Consider the following 25,725-nt stretch of genomic DNA (forward strand, 5'->3'; position numbering starts at 1 on the left):
ATGCAGATGATTCAGACCTCATAAAGGAAGGCACCACTTCAGGGAAAATGCCTGGAATGTTATAGCTATTTTACAAAAGATGAAAGGCAAATGTACTTGACTGCTCCATCAAGGCATGGTACGTGTCAGAAAATCTGATCACTAGATCATCTAGCCAGAGGAGCAGATGTAGCCCCACAAGAATCATACATTCTCTTTAGTCTTTATAGATGAGACAAGGCAGTGAAAAATATCATCAGTATACTTTGAATTATGCAGATATCCAGCTCAATACTGGAGTCAAAACAGAAACTGAGTCCAAGATAGAAACACTAAACAAATGCAGAAGGCTTCTTGAAGCATTATAATTCATTCTATAAAATATGAGGGATATGCACCAGCTCTCTGTGAAGAGCTCGTGAAAACATATGAACTTCCTATATTAGAAGAATAAGCATTGAAGTTAGACATTTCTATGTATGACAGCAGTTTTTATTACTGCCTGGAAGCAAGACTGATTCTATGCAGGTTAGTGGTGCCAAATTTGGATATGATGTACCTGAAACATAATGTATAATGAAACAACAGCTGAGGTGAGTTGATTCCCAACTTGCACTGAACTCCAGATTAATCATCAATAATACATATTCAGTACTAAGTCTCAATACAGTGTATTTTATGTACTCTAATATTGCAATCATTTCTCCTGGCTTACTATACAAAATTGACAACAAAAAATCCCACTTATAGTATCAGATAATCAAATCTGGTGACTCTTTAAACTACATTGTACACATGTCAAATGCAAGTGTGACAAAGGAAGGATCAGGAAAACATAATATATTCAGACTGGAGAAAAGGAAGCTGGAATCTCTAATCCCAGATCTGGTCTAAGACAATCTTTGACAAGACTGATGTTTATCAGCACCAGAGATTTCTGCAGTTTGGCCTGAGTTCCAAAAACAACAGGCAAATGCATTGACAGGTGTCACACTACTTTCAAAACCACAATCTGGAGATTCTGATCCTTCTTTTTCAGCTTTGCAAAGCTGAGGCAAATTTTTCTCTAAGATGCTTTTTGACAAGGCAACGAATAAACTGTAGGTGAAAAATATGCCAAAACACCAGTAAAAAATTTGCAGAGATTTCAAGGCTTTAAAGTAGCCCCTGCAGTAGCCATCTGATAATATAAAGGTAGTCAGAGATTCTATGTACAAATCCAAGAAGGCAAAATGAGTCAAATGAGATTTAGAATTTAAGGCAAACCATGTTCTCTGAAGAATATTCAGGCCACAAAATGTTCTGCCTGTAAGGCCCCAAACAACTTCACTCAACAAGACACATAAAAAGGGCTTATGGTTGTTCATGTACCCAAAGTTAGACATATGGAAGAAACACAAACCAGATATTCTCAAGAGATCAAAACAACAAAACAGACTTTTCTGGCACTTTAGAAAATCACAGAACTTTGGCAAAATATTCAGTCAACATAAAACACTTCTCAAAGCCTTAAATTGGCACATCCAACTTCGCAAACTCTAAGTCCACTTGATTTTAAGTTACTCAAAAAGTTCCAAGAAAAAGGAATTAGAAGAAGAAAGATAAAGAGAGAAAGAGAGAAAATATATAGAATAGCACACATATAGCTATCAACTCCTGGGTTCCAGCAGTGTTCAGATAGAAATTCCAAGAGGAGGTAGAGTGAAGACATTGGCTGGAGTTCTAGTCATTTGGCCACTCAGGAGCTGGGTTATGGGCTCCAGAGGTGGGTATGGATCAGTGCTCCGGTGCACCAGGGATTGACAGCCGCTGCAGGCTGGGATACAGGATCTAGGGGTGGGCTGTGGGGCAGCGAAAGGCCCACACACACATATCCCAAAATTGTCAGTAAGAAGTGAAATTGCTTTGTACTCATTCTGACTGGGTTAATTTTCTCTGTTGACATATAATTTTCTTCATAACAGCTTATATGGTGTCATCAGATATGTTATCAAAACAAAGCTGATAACACAATAATGTTTCAGCTGAACAGTGCTTACACAGCATCAAGGCCTTCTCTTGTTCTCACTGTGTCCATACAGTGAGTAGACTGGGGCTTGGAAGTGGGGATGAACAGTGCAAAAGAGGCTGTGAGGGGACAAAACCAGGCAGATGTAATGAAAGGATGCTACAAAATAAGCAAAGGGATAGTCTTTGCCAGATAACATCATGTTCAGCAATAAAAAGGGAAAGGCAGAGATTGAAGGGGTTAGCCACCCTCTGCTCTGGAATTGGTTACACGTTGTTTGACCCATGGGAGATGGTGAGAAATTGCCTCTGCAGCACTTTATTTTCCCTTTCTTTTTCTTTCTCCATTTCTCCTTCACTTACTAAACAACTTACCTTGACTCACAAGTTTTCTTGCTTTTGCTTTTCCTTTCCTTTTCCCTCTCACTGGGGGTGCATTGGGGGAAGTGAAGGAGCATTTGTGTGGTGCTTAGCTGCTTTTCAGGATTAACCCACAACTGGCTCAAAGCCCAGTGGTACACTGAGTATGCTATTATCTGTTCAGACTGGATGCTTTTTACATGTATATTTACAGAGTGTACCCATGGATTATCACTCAGAATAAAATTTGTATTGTCCAGAGCAGAGGAAATCTCTGTGTCTGCTTTCACCTTAAGCCAGCTAGCTGACAAAACCCCTCTCCCCACACATGATGATCTTGCACCAGTCAAAAGAATATGGCAGAGACAGAGAGGCAGCTAAACCTTCCACTGGATATTCATTTTATGTTTTCTGTCTTGTTATAATTGTTAAAAATCTTATTATAACTTGTTAGTTATAATTAAGCTCTTTCAGTTGCTCCTAAATTCAGCTAGAAGTACTACAGGCCCTATTTTTTTAACAGGAACACTTTCTTGTAAAATAACTTTTCTTATTCCATCCCTCATTTGAGAGTTATTGTAAGTCTATAGTTAAGCATACCTGATTACTGCTGCTAACCAGGGATTCCACCATTTTTAAATTTTTTCTTTAAGGAATCTCTTAATCAAAATCAGCTGCCTTACCTGCTGAAGCCATTCTCTGTGGTAGATCACTTCAAATTTCATAAGAACTTTTGCTACTTTGTTGTAATTGCGAATTATGCTCTTGCCATCTGGTGTTCGCAGAACTGCTGGATGTCTCTGGAAAGTCTCCATGGGCTCCTTGATCCTATGGAATAGGTGGCGTGCCCACAAGATCTTGCCAGCTACTGGAGGCAGATTACGAGCCAGTGGTGGGTCCTTCTTGTGCCTAGTGTAGATCTTACAGACTGTTTCTATGTCATGGCCATAGTTTTGAAATATTTTCTGATACTTCTCATCAATGCCAAGATTTGGGATTTGCAATCTGCTTAGAAAATAATAATCATGAAGAAATGCCTTCAACACTTCTGAAATCCTTCTAATGCATTGTTGGAAAATACAGTCCTTCCAGATTCCCTTGCATGCTTAAGAAAATAACTACTTCAGCAGCAGAGTTTTCAGCTTGAACAAATGCTGTCACAACCTGATTCCAAGCAACAAAGATTTAGACCAGATGATAAAAGTTTCCAAGTAAGCCTACACATTTTCTGTTTTGTCACTGTTTTCAAGCACTGGGCTGAAATAATGTGCAGCAAACTGTAACCAATTCACAACTAGCTGTCTATTCTATTAAACAGAGTATAATACAAAAATTGGCAGAAAAAAGAGTGAGACTGTTTTGCAACAATGTTAATTTATAAAGATAAATTTCACTGTTTCTTAATAAAAGCATTTTACTCTCTTCTGACTGTCTTGTGGTAACAAATGAATGCATTGTTCAAACACAAAGCTAATGCAAATATTCTGAACAGACAAAGATTCCCTGTCCTCAGGCTGATTTTAAAAGATGAAGTTCAAAGTCCACTTATATTTTGCATTTTCTGATACAAAAATTATTAAAATTTTATTCATTCAAGCTACTAAGACAACTCTTAACAGGGCTGAAAAGCTGAGAGTAAAAAGGTTGAGTTGGTTTCCTTTGTATTTAAGAAAATGCCTGCTGCTCTGCAGCCCCCTCCCCCTGCCCTTTCCACCATCCTCAATGTCTTATTTCCACTGCCTGGCAGAGCTTTAGCAATCTAAATAGGACATATTACCTTTCAAATTTCTGCAACATACTCAGTGCCCTTTCAGTGTTCAAAATACTTTCAAAGGTGATGTCCATGAAACTTCTTAATTGATCCTGAAGAAGAGTAAATAATTCTGCATTGGAGAAGTCCATAAGGAACACACATCAAATATGCCAAGTATTACTTGACAGGATTTAACTTGAGATACATTAGAAGATAATTTGTTTACGTGAAACTTCTCTCAATAAGTATTATTTTTCCCTTTCTTCCCAAAATAATTAAACAAAACACAGCCAACTTTCAAGGCATTTTCTTTCCAAGTTCCCTCTGTAGCTGTGCAACCAGCAAAAGTTTCTGTACCCTCCAATGTTGTACCATGCTGAGGCCTCGAAGAATGCTTGGTTACCTTTTTGGCAGCCAAAGCAAGACCAGCATTTATTTTAATTTTTTTTTTTTTTCTTCTGGAAATACTCTGTTCTTTCACCAACATGTGATTTCAGAACTATTGGAAAGTTAATTATCTGACTTATTTGTACTATGCTCCTATTCACTCAATGAAATCACTCATTTTAGTTATTCTTGCCAGCATACAGGAATGAAAAATCCTTTTGTTGGAGGCTCCTCAATGGCCCATTCCATTAAACTACTCTGAAAGATAATAAATGGAAGCTTTAAAGTGGAAATATATTAGAATAATTTTTTAATTTCAGAACACAAACTTTGAGATTTGCAAAATTTTTCTGATGGTAACTCAGAGTATAATAAAGCTTAATCAGTAAATTAAATTCTTAATTGTATCATAAAACCTACATGAAGATCATTTATGTCTTTGTAAAACTCTTCATAGTCTTGGTCAAAATCAGTCTTCCGCTGATCCAAGAAATCATAATGCTTATTCTTCATGTTGTCAACAATGCTCTAAACAGTTTCACAGAAAAAGAAAACTATTACCAAAAATGTCTTATGAAAAAGACTTACCACACCAAACATTTAGCACAACAGGCTGTATACACTCACACTTTACCTTTGCTAATATTTCCCAGTAATTACTGAGTAATATAAGCAAACCCTTTAAAAGAAATATTTGCAGGAATCCAGTTGGTGTAATGTCCATTCGAATTTCATTTATATTATTTCTGCTTCAAGTCAATTAGAACTGACAGAAAATTCAAACTTGCTTTTCATCAAAGACATTTTTACTCATTAAGCATTGTCATGCAGATGTTCATTTAGTTTCAAAACTTAACATTCAACAGAGAAAAATATTTTCACATTATTATTTTCCATGTCCTTTAAACAACTGATTCCATATGTGTATATAGTCTATTCAAAAAGCACAGTAAGATGCAGCACATTACCAGCCTACAATTTAGTATTCCTGGCTTACACAGCTGCTGTCCACACACTTCAAAGTAGATCTTAATCAGCATATCCCTTGAGCTGTACACACAGATAAAAGATTTCTAATGATAAACTACTGTTCAACATCCTAGTAGTTTACCACAGTATAGCTATGAAACTCAGCATATTTTCAGCTCAGCTGAATTCCATCATATTACGGTATGTCAACTGAAACTCAGTTTCATTTCATTGCTGTAAATAAAAATTCCATATTTTCCTCTAACAAGCAAATCCTAGATAGGGACTAGGTGTTAAAGCATAAAGAACAGCAAAATAGTAAATTCCTATTGTAAAAAAAATTTAAGACATGTAATCAGTAACATAATAACTATAGCTATGGTCTATATCAAATACTTCAGTACTTCAATTTTGTCACTTTAAAAAGATGTGCAATCACTTGGCTGCCCTTTACACAACCTATCCAGAGCCTTCCGTGTAACATTTTTTACCTAAGTACTCTTCATCCCAAAGCACAATTGACTCTACAGCAGGTATGTCTCACACAAAGCTCATGTTTAAGGACTTGGGTGCTGCAATGGATAGTGAGGTGCACTTGTATAGAGTTTTCTTCACAGCCTGGGCTGATGGTCACAGGCAGCTTTTCAAACACAAATGCCCCAAACAAATCAGATTCCTGTGTTCCAGCCTACCAAAATAGTACCTTAATTGCATGATCTGTAAATTCTGAGCAACCTGGGTTGCTGAGAAGCCTGGTAGCACAGCTTTGGAGAGCAGCCCTTGGAAACAAAATTTAGAGCAGTCCTGGCCACATGGAAGAGTCTTGTTATCTTTACAGCTGTGCCCTGGCTAACTCTCAGTAGACTACAGAACAGAACAAAGTGGAAAACTGGCTGCTGTGAAGGATGTATTAAAGGAATCAAAACCCCAGACTAGAGAGGGAGTAAAGCAAACCATGAAGGACCACAGAATGGTCACGTTTTATACTACAGTTATTTCACTAAGGCAAACTGATTGACTCCTGACCATAAAAAAAAGGCAAAGGACAAAGTATAGCAAACTAGAATTCCATATTTGCCTGTACAGCCACTGTATCATATGTGATCCCAAAAAGCTATCTACAAAGTCCTCACATTGAGTACTTTTGATTTATTTTAATATTTACAGAGGCAATAATTATGATACTGCACTAATAGTTACTCAAAAAAGAAAGCTAACTCAAGCTCAGTAAAAGCAGAAAAGACTCCATTTGGTGGCAAAGAAAGCTATCTGAGAAAGAAGGAAAGAAAAGAATATGACTTAACATATTTATGTTCTTAGAAGGTCTCCTTATTGCTCAAGTCACACTTCTCTTAAAAAAAAATCATGAAAGAAAACTGCATAGTAATACTAAAGGAGCAAAGGGGCACTTACAGTTAGCCCAACATTTGTTGAGACAGAAATGTAGCACTTCTCACTTTTTCTCCTGATCATAGCACAAAACCATGCTCCTATTACTCCTGTTATAGAGTTACACCACTTTGTTGCTTATTTCAATCAGCTTTGATTTTAGCATACTTCTTTCACATGTCCACTTGCACCTTTTCTTTCATCTTGTCTGCTCATTTTCCCAGTAATCACATATTTACATTGCAATTACCCAGCAATTTTAGCACAACTAAAGAGTTAATTTTTCTCTCAATAAACACTTCCTTAATTTTCATAATTTTGTTTTAAAGGTACAAATTAGACTAACACAATATACAAAAGCTGATGTGTACCTGATATTTTGTGATCATTTCTTCCAATCCCTCTATCTTAGATTCCTGTAGAACTGAGTAGGTTCTCATAGTATTGAAAACATCTATTATCTTTACCAGACGACGATGAAAAGCTTCAAATTTTCCAAATATATACATCTCACTAAAATCAAATTGTCTTCCAGCTGGATTTTGTTCCAAATTCTCTTTTATCTTGTGGAAATAACTTTGATACTCCTTAAAACACAGAATTTAAAAGAAGGTCAAGCATATAACAAAAGTCACAGAACAAAATTTACATAGACAAGGTTATTATCTTAACCTGATAGCTAGTAGAAGTTGCATCAATAAACAATCATGAATACTATAAAGAGAGTAACAGAATTTACCTCTGAAAACTAACCCATCAATGCCATTAAAGGATTCTACACTTCACCAAATGACTGAACTGCACGTATGTGTATTTGTACATGCCTTTATCTAGCATGAAATTCTGTTCCCTCCATTTCATAGCAGGGTTTGATGTGTTTCCCAGTTAACCAAGATGAAAACTCAGTTTCCAGAGACTGAAAATACATGCTGAGAAGTTTTACTGCGTAATTAAGGTTCAAAAATCACTTTCAAGAGTAAATCACTTCTTTAAGTTTTAATGCCAGACCATAGCAGCTTCTACTTTTCATTCTACATTCATAACAAGGCGCAAACCTTACTCCAAACATGCTAAAGTCTTCCCAAAGTCAAAGTAAATAGTCAACATATTTGCTTGAAATCGTTTTTTTCAAGTGGTTTTCTTTATAATGAAATGTTCATTCCTTTATCACATTTATGTATGAATAAATCCACTAGGAGATATCAGCTCAAAGGGTCCAGATTTTCCTAATCCCACTTGGAGATATCAATACAAAGTGTCCAGATTTTGCTATGTTGTTAGTGATTCAAATTGTAAGTTTTAATTTATTGAATTTCTGAAAGCTTCTGGAACTAATAAGACTCAAATGAATACCTAATTTTTCAAAATATTTTCATGCAGCAACTGGACAATTTGATACATCTTTATAGAAAAATACAAGTTCAGTGCTCATTGCTGATGGTAAAATGTCATACAAATTTACACTAATTTATGTTAGAATTAGGCAAGATTTGTTGCTTCAGGAGATACTAGGATAAAGTTCTAGTCCTGCAAGCACATATTAGGAATTAAAAAAAAATAATGCAGAAAGCCTATATGAAGCTCACGATATGTAGAGAAAAGAGACTAAAGAGAGAGTCAGAGTCTTCTTCACAGTAACTCGTGGACAGAAGCCAAGAAGCAAAGGGCATAAATTGAAATGGATGGGGTTCTGACTGGATATACGGAGAGAATCTTTCATCCCCAGGACAGTCAAACAGTTAAAGAGGCTGCCCAAAAAGACTGTACAATCTCACCATCCCTGGAGAACCTCAGGATAGGACTGGATAAAGGATTGGGAAACCAGGTTTGATCTTATACTGCCCCTGCTTTGGATTTGAATAGAAGCTTGAACTAGATACCTGCTGAGGCCCCTTCAAGCCAAACTATTGTACAATACTATGCTTTAAGGGGGAAAAAAAAGAACAAAGAAAAATAAAATTAAAAAATTATCACAGAAGGTTATTAAAAAAAACCCAAAGCTATCTTCCTGACAAGTCCAGGCAAACTGAACAGCTGTATTTTTCTTAGTTCACTAAATTGCCCTTTCTAAATGTACAGCTTGTCCACACATCTTTGAAATATATTCAATTCAATAACTCCTTGTTTTAATTTCTTTTTCATAACTCTCCACATCAAGTGAGAAGACACTAGCTAGAGAATCACAGGCATGAAAATCCAAACAATTATCTTATAAGCATAGTTAAGATTGACTAAGCATCAAAATTCTGTTTCCAGAAGATCAACAGGCAACAGATTAAATTCCTTGTTAGCTCTAGCATAAACATTCCAGTTCCAGTGGACATTTTTCAGTTAACTCATTTTCTTCAAGATAAAAGTGCATTCTCATATAAAATCTTCCTATTCTTGCTCTCCTAAATATCACCTTATAATATTTTCTATATGTTCTTCCCACCTACCTGTTTAAGTCTAATAGCTGCTTGTAGTTTTTCCACAACTCTCTCCTGCGGTTGATTCCAGATGGTGGTTGTGTCATTGTTTGCAATATAAGATTTACATGCTGTGATCATCTGATTGGTAACCTAAAAGCAGTTTTGACTTCATGATAAAAGCCAGCATTTCAAGACAAAGCAGATCATGCCATTCCCTCAGTCTCATCCCATTCCTCTGACTCCACTGACCTAAAGCCTGACAAATAGCAGTACCAAATACCACCCACATCAATAGACTGTCCTTGCAACACCCAGCCTCCAGAACGTGACATGACAAAAATGTTGTTGATTAACTATGCTCATCCTAAACCTACACATCTTGTACCAAGCTTGAAATAGCATTGAGGGCTACAAAGTCATAAGACTTCATCTCTTCTATAGGCAAAGGTAAAATCAAGAGCTCATAGAGTACAAATGGTAAAGAATAGGTTGTCTTTCCAATCCATTTCCTTCTTTATGCAAACATGTGGAGGTTTAAGGGCAACATGAATTTAAAGTATTTGGTTCTACAAAAAAAACACTCATAACAGGCAAAACTTGTAACAAAAAAGTTACTCTGTGTACATCAGAGGTGAGATTTAAATCTGAAAATGTTCCTACAACTCCAAATTACAGCAGTAGAACAATAACAATTTGAAGTAGTTTATCGCTATTTCCAATTCTTTATGTGTTCAAAAAGCAGCAATAAAGTGCTGCCTCTCCAATTGCTTGGTTCCTTTGTGTTTTCTCTTGCACTCAAGCAACAACACAGAAAACAATCTGGGAATATTTCTTTTCCCACTGAGCACCAACCTTCACAAACAGTGAGGAGATCTTTTCAGAAGTGTAGTAATATTGAGAGATACTCTGAATCATTTTAATTGCATTTATGAGCCCTGGAATAGAATCCAGCATGGACACCTGGAAAGAAACACACAGTCTGAAGTCTGCTTAGTACCTCACAATACCTAGTTAGTGAATGCAGAAGAATTATGAACATGGTCTTTGGAATGGTTCTGTCCCTGTCTACCTGGACTTCTCCCACAGAGCTGCCTATCCTGTGTCATTCTCCAAGCTCTACAATTTAATTTTGGGGGAAAATTTTCACTAGAATCTTGGCTGGAACAATTCAGATCAGTGAGTGAATTTTGGTAGAAGGCCTCTTCAAAAGAACCCCTTTTTTAACAAAGAAAGTGTGTTTATATGCTCAGTTGCTGAACCTGATGTGAGCTTGCATATAAAGAGAACCCCTTCACCACTTGGAAAGAGAAGGAAGAGAAACAGGGATTGAAGGGGTGAAGCTGAGCCTGGTGGTGGAGATATGTGGCTTTAATTTCTAATTTCGTTTGTCACTACCCAAATGTATTTCACTGTCAATAAAGATATTTTTCCCCAAGCTGAGTCTGTTTTGCCCCTGATTATAAAGAGTGATGCTCCTGTCATGGAAAAATACATGAGCCTTTTCATATTATATTCTCATCCCATCCTACTGAGTATGAGGATTGAGAGAACGCTTGATGAATAGCCAAGGTCACACCATCACACACATTTTAATTCTTTGTATCCCATGTGGCCTTCAGTAAGTTTTGTGTATACAACAAATATCTTTTACTAAATACTTTTCTTAAAAGTATCATTTCAAAACTGTAGCAGTCCTGTCTTCAATCCATAAAATTGACCAAATGACAAAATAGACCAGACAAAGATTTTGCAGATAGCTCTTCATCACATCTGAATTTCTAAAGCAATGACAGTTTTATTATGTTGACAAACTCATTCTCAAAATTGTACAGGTAAATATCAGTAAGGGAAAGGCTTCACACTCCATGCCTCTATGGCTTTCATCCCAAGTGCTACACCATGGCGAAAACTAAACACCTCCAAAGTGGGCACCCCTTTCTCCTTGGTGAAAACCTTCATTTGAAGCACAAAGCAAGCCAGCTCAACTGATCCTGCACAGTGTCAGTAGCAAGTTTACTCTGGTTTTATGGGTACCATAACCCAATTACCTTTCAATAGAGAAACTCAAATAGTAGATTTGGAACACTGAAAGAACACACTGTTCTAACATCACCCAGTAAACGGAAACAAACATGGTTGCCCTGAGCACTCTTTGGAAGCAATTTGGCTTTGGAAAAAGTTTCAGAGAGAGAGGAAGCTAGGACAGGTCAAAGTTTTGAGTCTTCATAGCTACCGGTCATATTTCTTTGAGTAGCAAGACACACAAGTTGCAAAACCAGTTTTAATAAAAGCAATTATTTGCCACCTATTTTAGCAGATAATGGGAGAGGGAAACTCCTCCACTCCTGGATTTAGGGTGGCTGGTTTTGTTTACTACCTGTTATGCTTGCGTCATCCTATGCATTCTCATGTTATGAGAAGGTGATTTATAGTTATGTCTTAATATTTACATAACACTATTGATCTTTTCCCAACCCAAGAAGCTGAAAATTGCCCTAAAAATGTTAGTCTAACCATGACCTGGCCACCAACACAATGACAAAAGATCAAACTTCATCTTTAGCATAGCATTAAGTTTATTTTTCTTTTTTTTTTGATCTTAAGGAATTCAGTTTCTCCCATAGCACAGAATCCAGTCTCATCATCAGAACAAAAGCTTTATAGACACTACGGTATGAAAATAACAAGTATTTTATTTTGTAGCCAGAAATTCCCATTAAGCCACTTTTACCACAACTGCACAAAATCTCAAACTGGAGTTGCACATGTAAAATTTTCTGTTTCATTTCCAAACCCATCCTATAGAATATATCCATGCTGCTTGTCTCAGTAAATTTATGTTGAGAATTTAAAAGTTCTGCTTACAGGATCGCCGTTGTATAATGGGTCATAGTATTTTTCCAGAGAATACAGATACTTCACATTATCTTTAGCTTCATTTGCTGCATCTGTGATGCGAATATCCAATGCTCGCCACTTCTGAGAACAGAAGTTGAAAAAACAAAAGCATGCATTTCAGAAAAAAGTATTTTGACATCATTTTGGTTTGTCATTAGCTTCTAAACACAACTGAAAACACAGATGTTTTACTTCAGAATTATACTTGATCTCCCAAGACGAGGTCCTTGTCTTGTTTCAGTAACTTGACTGTGAACATACAGTTGGTTTAGACCACTCAACTAAATAGTCAGTGGTAGTGTGCAGTCAAGATGCTGTAAAATATATGAATTATGGATATATAACTAGGTATTTGTTTCACATCTCATTTTGATGAAACAAGATTTTTTTGTTTTATTTACTTAATTTCTGTTGGTGATGGGACTTTAAATTTGTTTTGTCATTGTAAGAAGACATGGTTCCACAAAAAATTTTGACAGGCACTGTAACAACATAAAAAAGAGGCTTAAAAATGTAAGGATTCATTTTTTTGTCATTAAATATTTTTTATTTGATATTCTGATTTAATCACCATTCCAATATTTTAAATTATTTATTTCTGTTGACCCATATGAAGTACATTATCAGCCTTTAGACTGAGGGGATTCCCAGTCTTTTTCAATAAATTGAACTAGATTTAAACTTTATCTAGTCAATCTAAGGAACAGAGAAGGGAAAAGAAAGAAAAAGGGAAAGATGTATCAATGTTTTCCCCACCAGCATTATTTCATACATTATCAAAATGAGCTAGGGTATAAACAGCATTTTTAGTCCTTATATTTGTCATAATTTAAAATAAAAACCTTCAGCAGTTTGGATTTAGCAGCAGTGAGTACTCCAAGCACTGCCTTCACATCTGGGCTCTTCAGCTGCTCCATAAGGTAGTTGAATTTTGACAATTTCTTTTTCCAATAATCAAGCTCTACTCGTGGTCCAAGGTCATCCGCTTCTTTTCTCAACTGGTCATTTTCTGCAAGAACCTTTTATCATACAGTAATGTGAGTGAGTGATGCTCACAATTTTTATCTGCAGAGGTACCATGGATTAATTCTACATTTAACACATTAACCTCGCCTGATAAATTACCTAACTTAGCCTCCACCTCATATAAGCAACTTCATTTTGCTTGGTCCTTTTATTTCCAAGTTAAAGAAGAGAATCTGTTCCTCCTGTTCCAAGAGCACTGTTACAGACAGTTACATTTTCTGCAAATAACCTGCAAAGCATGTTTCAAAGTACAAATGTGACCACTGAGAATAGTGTTCACTCAATTACTGTGTTCTTTTTGTTTTCACTAAATCCACTGGGAACCACTAACTCTTTTGTACTTTAATAACAAGTAATTATCAAAGACAGGGGACTAAACTTGCCAAACTGTGTATCCTATATTCACTAGCTGATGGAAAAAGCTCTTAGTAATATTCCCACTGAGAAGCAAAAGCACAAATAAAATACCAACAGTACTTTAAAATAGAGATTGAACTCATCTAAATTTATAGAAAGGTAGCTATTACACCAACAGGATTAAACTCATCTGCCAAGATAAGATGTTGTCATATTTCATATTTGTCCTGTGTATCACCTGTTCAATTTGTTTGGTCCATTCTTTCATGCAAACTTCTATTTTTTCAAGAGCCTCTATGCTGTTAGCAACCATCAAGTAATCAGAAGGTCCTCTTAGAGTTTTCAGGTCATATGTTTCACATTTCTTCAGGCTGACCTAAAACGTAGGTTTAAAAATATGAAATGCTGAATGTTCATGATAAATAATCTAGGAACTTTAAAGACTAACTTGTTACCCTACTTCAAGTATCTCACTTCCTATTCCCAGCATAGTCTGAATTAAACTGGTTTGAGCCATGAGTGGAAGTGAATGTTGAGAATTCACCAGCCAGGCAGCTGTGCTTTCATGCCCTTTCCTTCACAAAAGCCGAGTAGAAACAAACCAGTTAAAGAACAGTTTGTCATACATTAATCATTCGACATTTGAGAGTGACTACAGCCACTGGAGAGTCAAGAAGTTAATAGCTCTAAAGAACTGGCCCCAGAACAAACAAGAACAGAAGCACCTACAGAAATACCAAAACTGCAGATCAAAGTATAATGAATTACTGATGACAATAAACGGAAGTGTTGGGTTATTCTCCAGTTTAACAAAAGCAATTTTTATGAGTAATCTACAACAGCAGTTAATTCAAAAGGTCCAGAGCTAGAGACATTCTACAGCTAGCTCACTTTCTATTTGCCATGTGAACATACTACCTTTTCCAACAGACTTTGCTGAGTTCCTGACAGGAGACTAACAAATGCTTCAAGGGCACGAAGGAAGTCCTGCTTAATACTGGGAACTTGTTGAGGTTCAACCCAGCTATGGTCCATAGTCTGTAAGGCTGGGATGAATATTTCTGATATCAACTGCTCAACACTTTTTAATAAGCCATCTCGACCTATATCCATCATATGAAAATTTACTTCCTGTAAAAGAGACAAAATGCAAGGGTCTTTCACCAGTAAAAACTTAGTTATATACAATTTACATATAGACTTTCAAAGGCAAAATAATCTTTGTTTTTCTAATGAATTAGCTAGAGTTTTTTTGAAATTTAACACCTTAGTATTTAGGTACTGACTAATTACTCTCTCGTTACAGATTGTCTTAAATTTTCTTCCTTAGCATCCGTTTTTCATATTAATGATATACATCAAGTTGCTGCCACAAGGTAGTATCTGTACTTCCATTCCCTTCTCTTTTTATTCTGTTTCATTCAATGCATCTGTGTCCTTTTACTCATTCCTCCATATCAAGAGCTGTCAAATTATATGCTGAGAGCAAATACCCCCTGGTAAAAATTTTAAACAAGAATTTGAAACAAGATTATGTACAGAGATGAGCAGTCTCTGACTTACTTGATAGATATTCTCAGTTGTGATGGGTTTAGAAAAATTAGATCTAATGAAGAAAATGCATACACCAGTTAAAGCAATTTCTTTTCCCTCTGTCACAAATATTTTAAGTTTCTTCTTCTTAGTCAAATGAGAGTTTGTTCCTATTCCTGGAAGACCAAAGTACTCTACAGATTCAAACAAAGAAACAATTAAGATCCATCGATTATTTATTCAAGCAAAATCTTTCTACACAAACAGATCAGTCATTATTTGTGCCACTCATCCCGGTCTCCTGGAGGCACGTTATGGAACTATCCACAGAAAGAATGCAGGATTCAGAGTCCTCATGGCACAGTAAGAAATATCTCATCTAGTTTTGCCATTCTTGTATCAAAAGACTTTCATTTCTATTCATTTACTTGTTTTTCTATTCCTTCTAAATAATGGCTCAGACTCAAAGTCCTTTATAGGCTCTATCATGCAGTTGAAGATAATGCCCTCTTGCTTGAAAAAGGAAAATTAAAGAAAAATCAGAAAATGTAGTTATGTATTTTACCTTAGAGGAGCTGTTATCAACTGTCCTTCCCTAAAAACATGTAAACATAAGAAAAAAAAAAAAAAAAGATAGGGTGCTTCTGAAAACAAGGAGAAAGAGGCCACAGCAGATTCTTTGTGGGGTAAGAAAATAAACAAACAAACACCAATAAGGAAGGTATAAGGGGCTTCCTTGTCCTTTCTTCTTCCCCCAACACGAATATACTGCTCCCATGTTCAGGCTACTGGCAACACTTGTAAAGGGTCAGTAAGAAGAAGCAGAGTCTTTGTGGGTAAAATATTTTCATATGTTTTTGGTCACAATACGTCTTTGTTACTATCTTTTCCGTATTACCTCAGAGTAAAATTGCATGCCTACACATCTCAGTGAGGCACTACAACAATAAGATGAAAAAGTAAATTGTTGATACCAGTAGTTAAAGAACAAAATCCAAAAAATGATAGACACCTCTGCACATTTTCTTCTGTCAGGTACATGACCATCGGCCCCAGGGATCCTTATTTTGGATCAGGTGGTCACCATAAGTTCCCTCCCCACCCTCCTGTTCACATCATCTTTCCCTCTCCCCTTTTTCACCACAGCTCTGAAGAAGTCTCCTTTTCATATACCTCAGAAGTACAATAAGGACTCTGTCACCAGCAAATCACCTGACTCTGTAGATGGTGTAATGCATAAAACATGATTTATTGCATGCTAATAAACTTGCACTATCTTTGTATTGCAGTAATGACTTGGTTTTGCACGGTTCTTGGTAGTGAGGGGGGCCACAGAAGGTGGCTTCTGTGAAAAGCTGCTGGAAGCTTCCAGCATGTCCAGCAGAGCCAATCCTTGATGGACATGCTGCTGGCCAAGGCTTGGCCAATTAGAGATGCTGGTAATGCCTTTGAGATAACATATTTGAGAGGAAAATCAAAACAAACTTTTGATTTATATCTAGCCAGAGTGAAGGAGGAGGTGAGAACATGGGGTGGTGCCCATCCTGGAGTGGGTGAATGCCTGGAGGAGGCTGTGGTCCCATGGGAAACCCAGTGGAGAGAGGGGTCCCTTGCTTCCAGGCTGGAGCATCCTGTTCTTGGGGGACTGCACCTGTGGAAGAGTGACCCACACTTCAGCAGTTTTGGGAAGATTGTGTGCCCATGGGAGGGACTCATGTTGCAGCAGTTTTGGTAGGACTGCTGCTCGTGGGATTGGAACCACACTGGAGAATTTAATGGAGAACTGTCTCCTGTGGGAGGGACCCCGTGGTCTCACGGGGGAAGGACTCCTCTCCCTGAGCAATGAAAGAAAACCCCAGGTGATGAAATGACCAGAACCTGTCTCCCTGCACTGTCAGTGGGAAGCAGGGAGGGGCTGGGGGAAGAAAAGCTGGTTTTAAAGGCTTATTTTACTTTTCATTATCCTGCTCTGATTCAGCTAGTAATAAATTCACTTAATAAGTCAAGCCTGTTTTTTCCTTGGAGTGTTTCTTCCAGTCCTTATGTCCAATTCATGAAACCTTCAGCAAATTTTCTCTCCTCTGTCCAGCTGTAGCAGGGGAGGGCGAGTGAGCAGCTTTCGTGGGTGCCTAGAATCTGGCCATGGTCAAAGTGCCACGAGTTATTACAGAGACAAGACCAGGAAAAGTTGAGTTTTCCCACAATCTATGGAGGTGAAGTAGGTAGTATAACCTGCAGTCTCTTTAGAAAATACGTACTCTTACTGAAAAGGGTGCTAGAAGTTTTTAAAATTCACATTAATAGTGAATAGTGCCAGTTCAAAACACTGACAGAAATCAAACTTTTAAATGCCAGCTTAAGACTCTGAAGTAGATCTTCTTGAACTCACAGATACAGTCTCCTGCTCTGCAGAGACACAATATTTCTTGTACGCTCCCCTCATGGGATCATCTTCTGCCCTCACAGAAGTGTTGGTTGGTTCATATCGAGGTCAGAAAATCAGCTTGTGTATGAGGTGGCCACAGTAAGTGCCCTTGCCAATAGGGTTTATGTAGTGCCACAAAAATTCACTTAGTTTTACCAATTGGTAGCCACCACAACAACTGAGATTTTTGCTTTGACAGCCTGTGAACCACAGCCCTGAACAATCAACACAGATAATTATTTTACAAACTCTGCTCCACCTACAAAGAAAAATGTATAGTGGAAGTTTTACTGTCTGATAGTACTACACTTACAGCTGTGGGCAAAGCTAGTCTCCAGCCCACTCGCTTAACCCCCACTGTCTTCTCCATCACTACTTTTTTTTTTTTTTTTTTCTTTTGTTTTTCTTTTTTTCTTCCTGTGTTTGATTTTCTAGTTTTGCTTACAGTGCACACCTTGCTGTGAATTCATTTGGGTTACACTTGTGTGGTTTTTTCCTACTGCTTTCCATATTGCTTACATTTAGCACCACACCCCAAAAGGTTACCAAAATCATACCATACTGTAGTGTGATCTGACTGGTTTGCGGGTGGGCATGGGCAACTCTCATTAGATTCCTAGGCTTTGACCCTTGCCTCACACTCTCTTTATCATACTTTCACCACTTCATCTCAAGCATGTTAAAACTTGCTCATCAGATTTCTAAATTAGTGGTTGGGTTTGTGTTTTCATTTGATGTATTTCTATGTGCATTGAAACTTTTTGTATTAAACTTGCTTATATCATATTAAATAGTCTTTTCATCCCTTTCAGATATATACACAGATAGTTACACTGAAGAAAACACATACATACATATATACTGAAAATGCACAAAATATAAATCCATATTTGTACATTCATCTAGGTATATATTTACCTATGTATAAACACATTTATACAGCTATATATACATATGTTTACAGGGCTGTTCATGTACATCCAGGGCAACCAAGTAGGGTGAACTCCCAACCAGTCACAGGCTCTGAGAGGTCACAGAGCACCTGGCTAGTCCCAACAGCAGTAGCACTGGAGGCACGGAGAGAGAAGCCATGGGCAAAAGGAGGATGTCCTTGTCACAGGGGTCTTCAGCTACCTCCAGGGTAAGGGAGAAGGAGGTTTCCCCCAGAAGTGTGGAACAGGGGGGCACTTGATAAAGAAGTATGTGCAGAAGGGACTTATGGGGTAACACCCCTACTACTCATAACGTGGGCCTCATGAAGGCCTTTGTCATGTAACAGCCTAGATAACCACCATCTAACCACCTAGACAGATGGTCACGCGCCAAGAAATGTGGATGGCTTCTAGGGCTAACAGGTGGTGTGATTGAAGGGGAGGAGCAAGAGCATCTGTCACTGCTTACCTTGTGTGAACCTCACTTTTTAATTATCAAAAACTAGTTCCCAAAGGCAAGAAATGCTGAGTTCACAAGGAAATACTTTGCTGCTTCATAGTAGCAATATGTAGAAGTGCACTAATAAGCTTCAGTAATTTCATCAATCCTCATTTCATGATCAATGCCTTGGTATGACCAAACCTGACTTGCTTGAAGGTTTATAACAATTTGACTATTTTCTTTCTCCTTGCACATTTGCTCAGCACAACATAACATGCAATATGTTAATAAAATATGCAGTATTAAAATGCAATAACATGTTGCAGGAAAATATAAGTTGCTTTACCTGTATCCATTACCTCCACATCTTGATAGTAGAACATCAGATGACGAAGACCTCCAGGAGTGAGGAATCTGTTAATGCGTTCTATCTGTTTGAAATCATGTTGAGATCATAATATGTCAATGATTTGATTCATATCACAGCAACAGAGGAAGCCTTTGCTTATATACTTATTTATAAGCACCAGGACAATTTCACAGTTCTTCATCAATTCAAGGCTGCCATCAAGCATCACTGAAGCATGTATTGGTAGTGCAGTCCAAAAACCTCAGGTACAGGCAATACAGTCTGAGGAAGAAACTGAGTTGCCTTATGCTGATATGCTGTTCCATCTCTCAGCACTTGAAAGCCTGGCGTCATCCATTATTTTTCTAGATCTGAGTCACTCTTCTATGTAGTCCCTAACTACATAGCTATCTTTAGCAGAAAAGGCTCCTTCAAGTTCATCTTCAGAAACATTAGGTGGTACCATTTGTGCTTTCTAGTGCAGGAAAAAAGGCTAAAAGATCACCAGAAGCCTGAAGAAAGCCACAATTATCCCTCTTCCATTAATAACAAGCCTCAGTTACACCAAGATAACGAACTACTATTCCAGAAAATCTTGGCTTGGAGCCCTCCAAGATAAGGTCAAAACAACTATTACACTTTTCTCTTTTCCAGTATAGAGACTGCCAACATTTTCCTGATCTGACATCTATTCTCAGGCAGTATAGTTCACCAGAAAACCCATTTAGAGATAGCATGCACAAAGGCTGAAACAAATTCTGCTTTTTAATGTGCATGACAGTGTTCTGCACTGTAGATTTGTTATCTCATGAAGTCACAGAAATATTGGGACCTCTGGGAGGTCCTGAGGCCAATTTCCTGTGTCACCAACAGCAGGTTAGATCATCTTGAGCTTTTCCTAGGCTGTCTCACAAACGCCAAGGACAGAAGTTCCACAACTGACTTGAAGTAACCTATTCCCATGATGCATTACCCTCCTGGTGAAGAAGGGTCCCTTGGTGGCCATTTTGCAAGATGTGGTTTTATCTTTGGAGTTATCATCTATACCCACTGAGAATAATTCAGCTCTGTCATCTTTGCAACCACTCTTCAAGTAGCTGCAGGCTACTATTTGACTGCCACTCAACCTCTTCTTCTCCCTCCTCTCATACTTCATGTGCCCTGTGTCCTTCTCTTTCTTACTGGTCTTTCACTGGACTTTCTTCAGTTTCTCAACAATATTATTCCCTGAAATGGGAATGCATAAATTGAAGGTATGCAGATGGAAAAGGAATACAAGAGAAAACAAACCATAAAAACCCAAACGTGGCCATGTTTACTTTAGTGTCAGGAAGTAAAAGGTCTACTTCTGTCTACCTAGGTTTTTTTAAACAGTGAAATTTTTCAATGTCTCAATATATGAATTTGTATTAGCCCTCATGTAGTCACAGTCAGATCACATAGGCCATTCTATTTTGTCAAGTAGTTTCTAAGTATTTTAATTTGCTAAACTAGATTGCAATGTAGTCTCACAAACGTTGCTGGCAGCCTGACAGAAACAACAACATGCAACCTGCTGTGGACAGGACTCTTGAATCTCTGTGCGCTACGTACTCAAGGACTGGAAGACTTCGCACTGTAGTTTCACTACGAAATATAGTCACAGGTTTTAGCATATTATTTATAACCACTGGAAAAGGGAAATTCTAATAATTTAAAAATCAATATCATTACAATAGGTCCTGGAATTAAGAACACTTTTGTTCAAGTTAATTAAAAATGCTGAAAAATATTTTTCGAGGGGAAGACTTGAGTAATCTCAAGGGTGAAGCTTGAAAACTATCTCACCAAGAATTTATTGGTAATATTAGTTCCAAAGTATGCTATGAGCTTCACTTTCAAATTCATCAGATTACCTGGCTACCATCAAGAATAGCATCTTCTACTTCTGCTTTGTCCAAATTCACACAAGAGGCAACAATATCCAGTAAGTAATCATGCCTGCCGTCCAGATGAGCACGTTTAGCCTCCCTCTCTTCCTTGAGCTTTTGCTGTTATAAAATACAAAGTGGACAATGAAAAATTCACAATCTAATTTAAAGACAAAAATAAAGAAAGCTTTAAAATTTATTTTTAAAAGTAAAGGCTATTACGTTCTTCCACACTTGTCATTTATGTTTTTATGGTGCTCAAATAAAAATTTTAGAAGCAGACTTCGTTATAATTTTACAGTTTGTTTCTGGTGTTCTATTTTCAGATTTATCACAACATTTCTATCATAAATAACATTGTACAGAAAGCTAATTTGTTGAAAGGCTTTGTGGGGGGAAAAAGAAAGGTATTTTATATGTACAGCTCCATTATTCTGCAAGTTACCTTCAGTACCCTAAGTCCTTCATCTCAGCTTTTCATTCTAATCACGTATGACCATCAAGTCAAGACGGGATTCTGACTGATCTTTGTTATTCATGGAAGATATTGTAAGCGTTCTCTAATAAAGACAGATGCTGCTGGAGGAAGCTAGGGTTTTATACATTATCTCTTTAATATAATGAGAAGTAAAACAAACCACAAGCCTCAAGGTACACAAGTGTTTACAAATGTGCTTAACTATAGCTATTATACCATTCTTCAAGCAGTAAGCCTACTCTTCTAATTAAATTGAAATCCCATATGTAACACACCTCATTACATTACAGACAAAATAGCCTTCTGGAATAGTTACTGGTATTATTGTACTTGTGGGTTACAAGATTCAATATAATCTCATTTTCAAAAGAAATTTAGAATTATGTTTCATTGGTGGTAAATTCAATTCTTATTTCCTCGGTGCGTAGGAGAAAACTAGTAACTTTATAAAGTATGCATAAGTGATTTATCCACAAGTTTTTGCAGAGCCAAAAGGACCTGCATAATATACTTTATACCCTTATGTAAATATCTTTCCTACTTTCTGAAGGAATTTTCAAATACCTGGTAAACTTGTAGCTATTACCATGCCTTCATAAATGCTGAATGCATTTGAAATATTTTCCCATGTGAAAGACAAACATACAAACCCTATTCTTTACACAGGTATGTCTGAAGAACACAGTAGCAGATTAATTCATACATGTACTTTATGCTATTTTACCTCTCTCATACCCTAACATGGTCTCCAGTTTCCTGAAAGTGAAATGTCATTACAGGATTGGCTTTTCCTATGTTTTTAAACATGAGTAGAAATTTTCCTTTTTCTTAGACATGCAAAAAGCAAATATTTTGTCTGAATCAGCTTCATTCACGCAAGAGGATAACAAAAAAAAATCTTCAAAACTATTGTTCCAGTAACTTGAACACATCTATGTTCATGATATGGTATGATAGGGCATATTTAACAAAAAAAAAAATATAAAAAAATATAAAAATGCAACCAATACTCTACAAATTAGTTTCTATTTAATACAGAAAGAAGCCTTTTGTTTTACCTAAACTACAGAGAGACTACTTTAGTACTCTGCTTCTGTTTCTAACATAAAGCTCCAGATACATTGGAGATACATGACTACATCTTACACTGGTTTTTAAGTCACCAGCTCCACCTATACAGATGCTCTTGTCATGTTCATAGTCTCCATTTCTTCTGCAAGTTGTTATTTATGTAGACTGAAATCATGAACATTTTCTTCTCAAACTGAGAAATCATGCCCTGATGTTTGTTTCTGGTTTTTAAAACTTTTTTATTAATTGGTGTGTCTCAAGCCCTATAACAAATACAAGTTGTTGTGCATGGCTGTTCATACAGCACTGGGCAATATTTGATGTCTAAGTCCAGTACCAAGAATAGTCATTAAGATATCACAAAACTTTAAAAGTCATTAAATTACTTAATGAACTATACCTAGAGAAACAGGAAACTATTAACTGATAAAGTGTGGGAACTGAATTAGCTGGGATGGATAATACCTTTGACCAGGAGAGATGGAGGGAATAAACCTGAAGCCTTGGGAGGTGGGGTGCTTGGAGGATGCTGATGGAGTCATTTCATGACAGGTCATGCCCCTGGTCTGTGTTTGTGATTGGACCCCTGCCCTCGGATACCCCTTTACACTGTGAAGTGTTCCAGGCCCCCGGGTCTTTGGAAGCAGCCCCTTGGACCATGCAGTCCCAGTGAACATTAAAATCTATCTTTGGGCACTCCATCATGCCTGTCCCGATCTGTTCTGCCATGCTCGACCCGGCTGAGCTGGGAAACAGAGGTCTCAGAACCCCACTGCGACAGTAAAGCTATAGTTTTATGAAGATTAAGACTTCGACACATCATCACTGGAAGACATTTGCATTGATATGTTGGATGCTTCTATTACTAATGCAAGTTCCACACATTTTTTCTTGATAGTTGCTGCAATGCAGTTCAAGAACGCTTAATATAATTCAAGCTATCATGCTTCTATATTTTGATGAGTTGTCATTTCTAAAAACTTCCTCCCCAAATGAAGCTGGGGAGGAAATGAGTTGCTCAATCACAAATTCACACATTAATTGTTGCAGTCATTAGAAAATACTTCTGCCTCACTTTTAGGATTAGGTTGTACCCAGAAAAGGACACCTAACTTCAGTGCTTTCAATAGCAAGTCACTTAGGGGCTACACTGAAAACTGTCTTCCAGTCTAGCTTTGGAGCTTCCATTTGAATACTACTAAAATAATGAATTTTTAAGACAGTTTTAAGACAGTTCTTACTTACTTAGAATTAGGAATATCACAGAATTAATCACAAGAAAATGCTGAGGTTCCTACCTCTCATTCTTCCCTTTCCACTTTAGCTACCCTCACATCCCACTTCAAACCAGCATTGTAGTCATGGCCTAAGAGTTTTTGTACTTTTATATTCTGCAGTATTTACTACAGAAGAACATAGGCCTAAACAGAATCTCTACAAAAAATTTAGCTAAGAATAGGCAGCTCTGTGTAATTCAGAATTTCATAGAACACTGAAATACTAAGATTTGAAGATGGAAGGATTCTGAAACACACACACTATCGTTTATGCAGGTAAGACAGAAATTGCTGTTACATGCAGTAATACCCACATGCAAATCCTGAAAAGTATCAGCAGAAACTCTGATCAAGGTCATACATCAAAGCCTCTTCCTAATGTCCCATGATGTAGGAGGATGCAGTATTTATAAGAGATAAACAGTCTCACTTAGATATCTGGAAGGGTTTTTCAAGTTTTTTATGGTACTGCTTCAGCTCAGTTTTTCATGTAAAGAACACCCCCGGTAACATGGCCGAGTTTAGTTTTGGGTTTATTTTACCACTCTTGGTTATGAAGGTAAGAAAGGTCATATGACACAGATGACCACAACAGATGAAGGTCCAAAGCTAAACTAATTAAATGAAAGGTCCTTTTCTGCTGATTAGTCCAGCTATAACTCATAGCTTGCTTTATGTTACATAAACCCTTAAAATTTCTAATACCTAAATACCAATAATTTGGCACAGGAAACTAATTTCAGTAGACATCTTCTCCTGAAGCAAGAAAAGGGAGAGATTCCTAAACCTATTTTTCATATACTTAAACCCATAAACATCTCACCATCAGTCTGAAGAAATAATTGGAGATTAAATTAAAAATTTTTAAAAGCTTCCTAGCTTCTACAAAAGTATATATATATACAAGCAGCATGTACTAAAAGAGCACAAGTCAGAGATTCCTCGAGCTCTTCTTTTGAAACGACAGGCGCAGAAACCAGCTATGGACTATTGCTGCTTCTCCATTACAGACTGAGCTGCTGATACAGACACCCTGAACAGAGTTAGCAAGAATGTTGTTTAGCATACAAGTACACAAGATAAAACTTGTTCTGAACACTTTATCCAGCAAATGACGCATTTTTTTTGTCAGAACATTGTGCATCACTGAATTTAAACATGCTGAAGTCAAAGTCTTATGGATGAGAAAGACTTTACAGAGAAGTTCAATAGTGAAAGTGTCAAAAAGTAAGAATGTTTTCTTGTTAATTTACTTTTTTTTAATTTTGTTAATTTACTGCCTTATCCAAAATTATTTAACCAGCATGGAATTCCTTTGTCTCTCCTTTAGGTTGCTAAGATGTTTCATATTACATAAGCCTTGCTCATGAATTTCCCTTCAAAAGTAAACTGCAAACCATTTTACACATTTTCAAGCACACTGAGTTTTCAAGTTTCAATGTTTTTACTTCCTCATTCCAAAAAAAATACAAACCCTAAAGAATTAAGACAGTTCCCTTAGCTAACTCTTAAATCTTACAAATCCAAGCTCTGCACATGTGTTATCACATTGCATTAACTCAGGAACAGTTTGCTTAAATAACCAGCTTTTAAAATAAGTCCAAGTATCTTAATGACTTCTATATTCTACTGTAGTTTCTCAATGCTAAGTATTGCCTTCAAAATTCTATTCCCATCCTAGAAGTATGGGGAAAGTGAAGCTACATTTCTATTTTCCTTCATGGCAGAGGCAACCCCTGTTTTGTTGCCACACCTAACATCAAACTCTTTAG

General features: G+C 37.0%; 1 protein-coding gene across 1 annotated transcript in view; it reads right to left on the bottom strand.

The window, feature by feature from the left end:
- DNAH5 (dynein axonemal heavy chain 5) overlaps positions 1-25,725 on the bottom strand; it is a 120,115-nt gene that overhangs the window by 94,016 nt on the left and 374 nt on the right. The window contains exons 2-14 of the mRNA XM_086897974.1: positions 21,113-21,247; positions 19,215-19,299; positions 15,100-15,263; positions 14,455-14,667; positions 13,775-13,912; positions 12,996-13,172; positions 12,121-12,234; positions 10,108-10,215; positions 9,283-9,405; positions 7,216-7,431; positions 4,907-5,014; positions 4,124-4,209; positions 3,030-3,351 (exon numbers count right to left, since the gene is read on the bottom strand). Of these exons, the coding sequence (XP_086754100.1) occupies positions 3,030-3,351; positions 4,124-4,209; positions 4,907-5,014; positions 7,216-7,431; positions 9,283-9,405; positions 10,108-10,215; positions 12,121-12,234; positions 12,996-13,172; positions 13,775-13,912; positions 14,455-14,667; positions 15,100-15,263; positions 19,215-19,299; positions 21,113-21,247 (1,989 nt within the window). The remainder of the gene's footprint in view (positions 1-3,029; positions 3,352-4,123; positions 4,210-4,906; positions 5,015-7,215; positions 7,432-9,282; positions 9,406-10,107; positions 10,216-12,120; positions 12,235-12,995; positions 13,173-13,774; positions 13,913-14,454; positions 14,668-15,099; positions 15,264-19,214; positions 19,300-21,112; positions 21,248-25,725) is intronic.

The sequence above is a fragment of the Cyanistes caeruleus genome, chromosome 1 (genome assembly GCF_971803275.1).
Source record: "Cyanistes caeruleus chromosome 1, bCyaCae1.hap1.1, whole genome shotgun sequence".
Classification (NCBI taxonomy): domain Eukaryota; kingdom Metazoa; phylum Chordata; class Aves; order Passeriformes; family Paridae; genus Cyanistes; species Cyanistes caeruleus.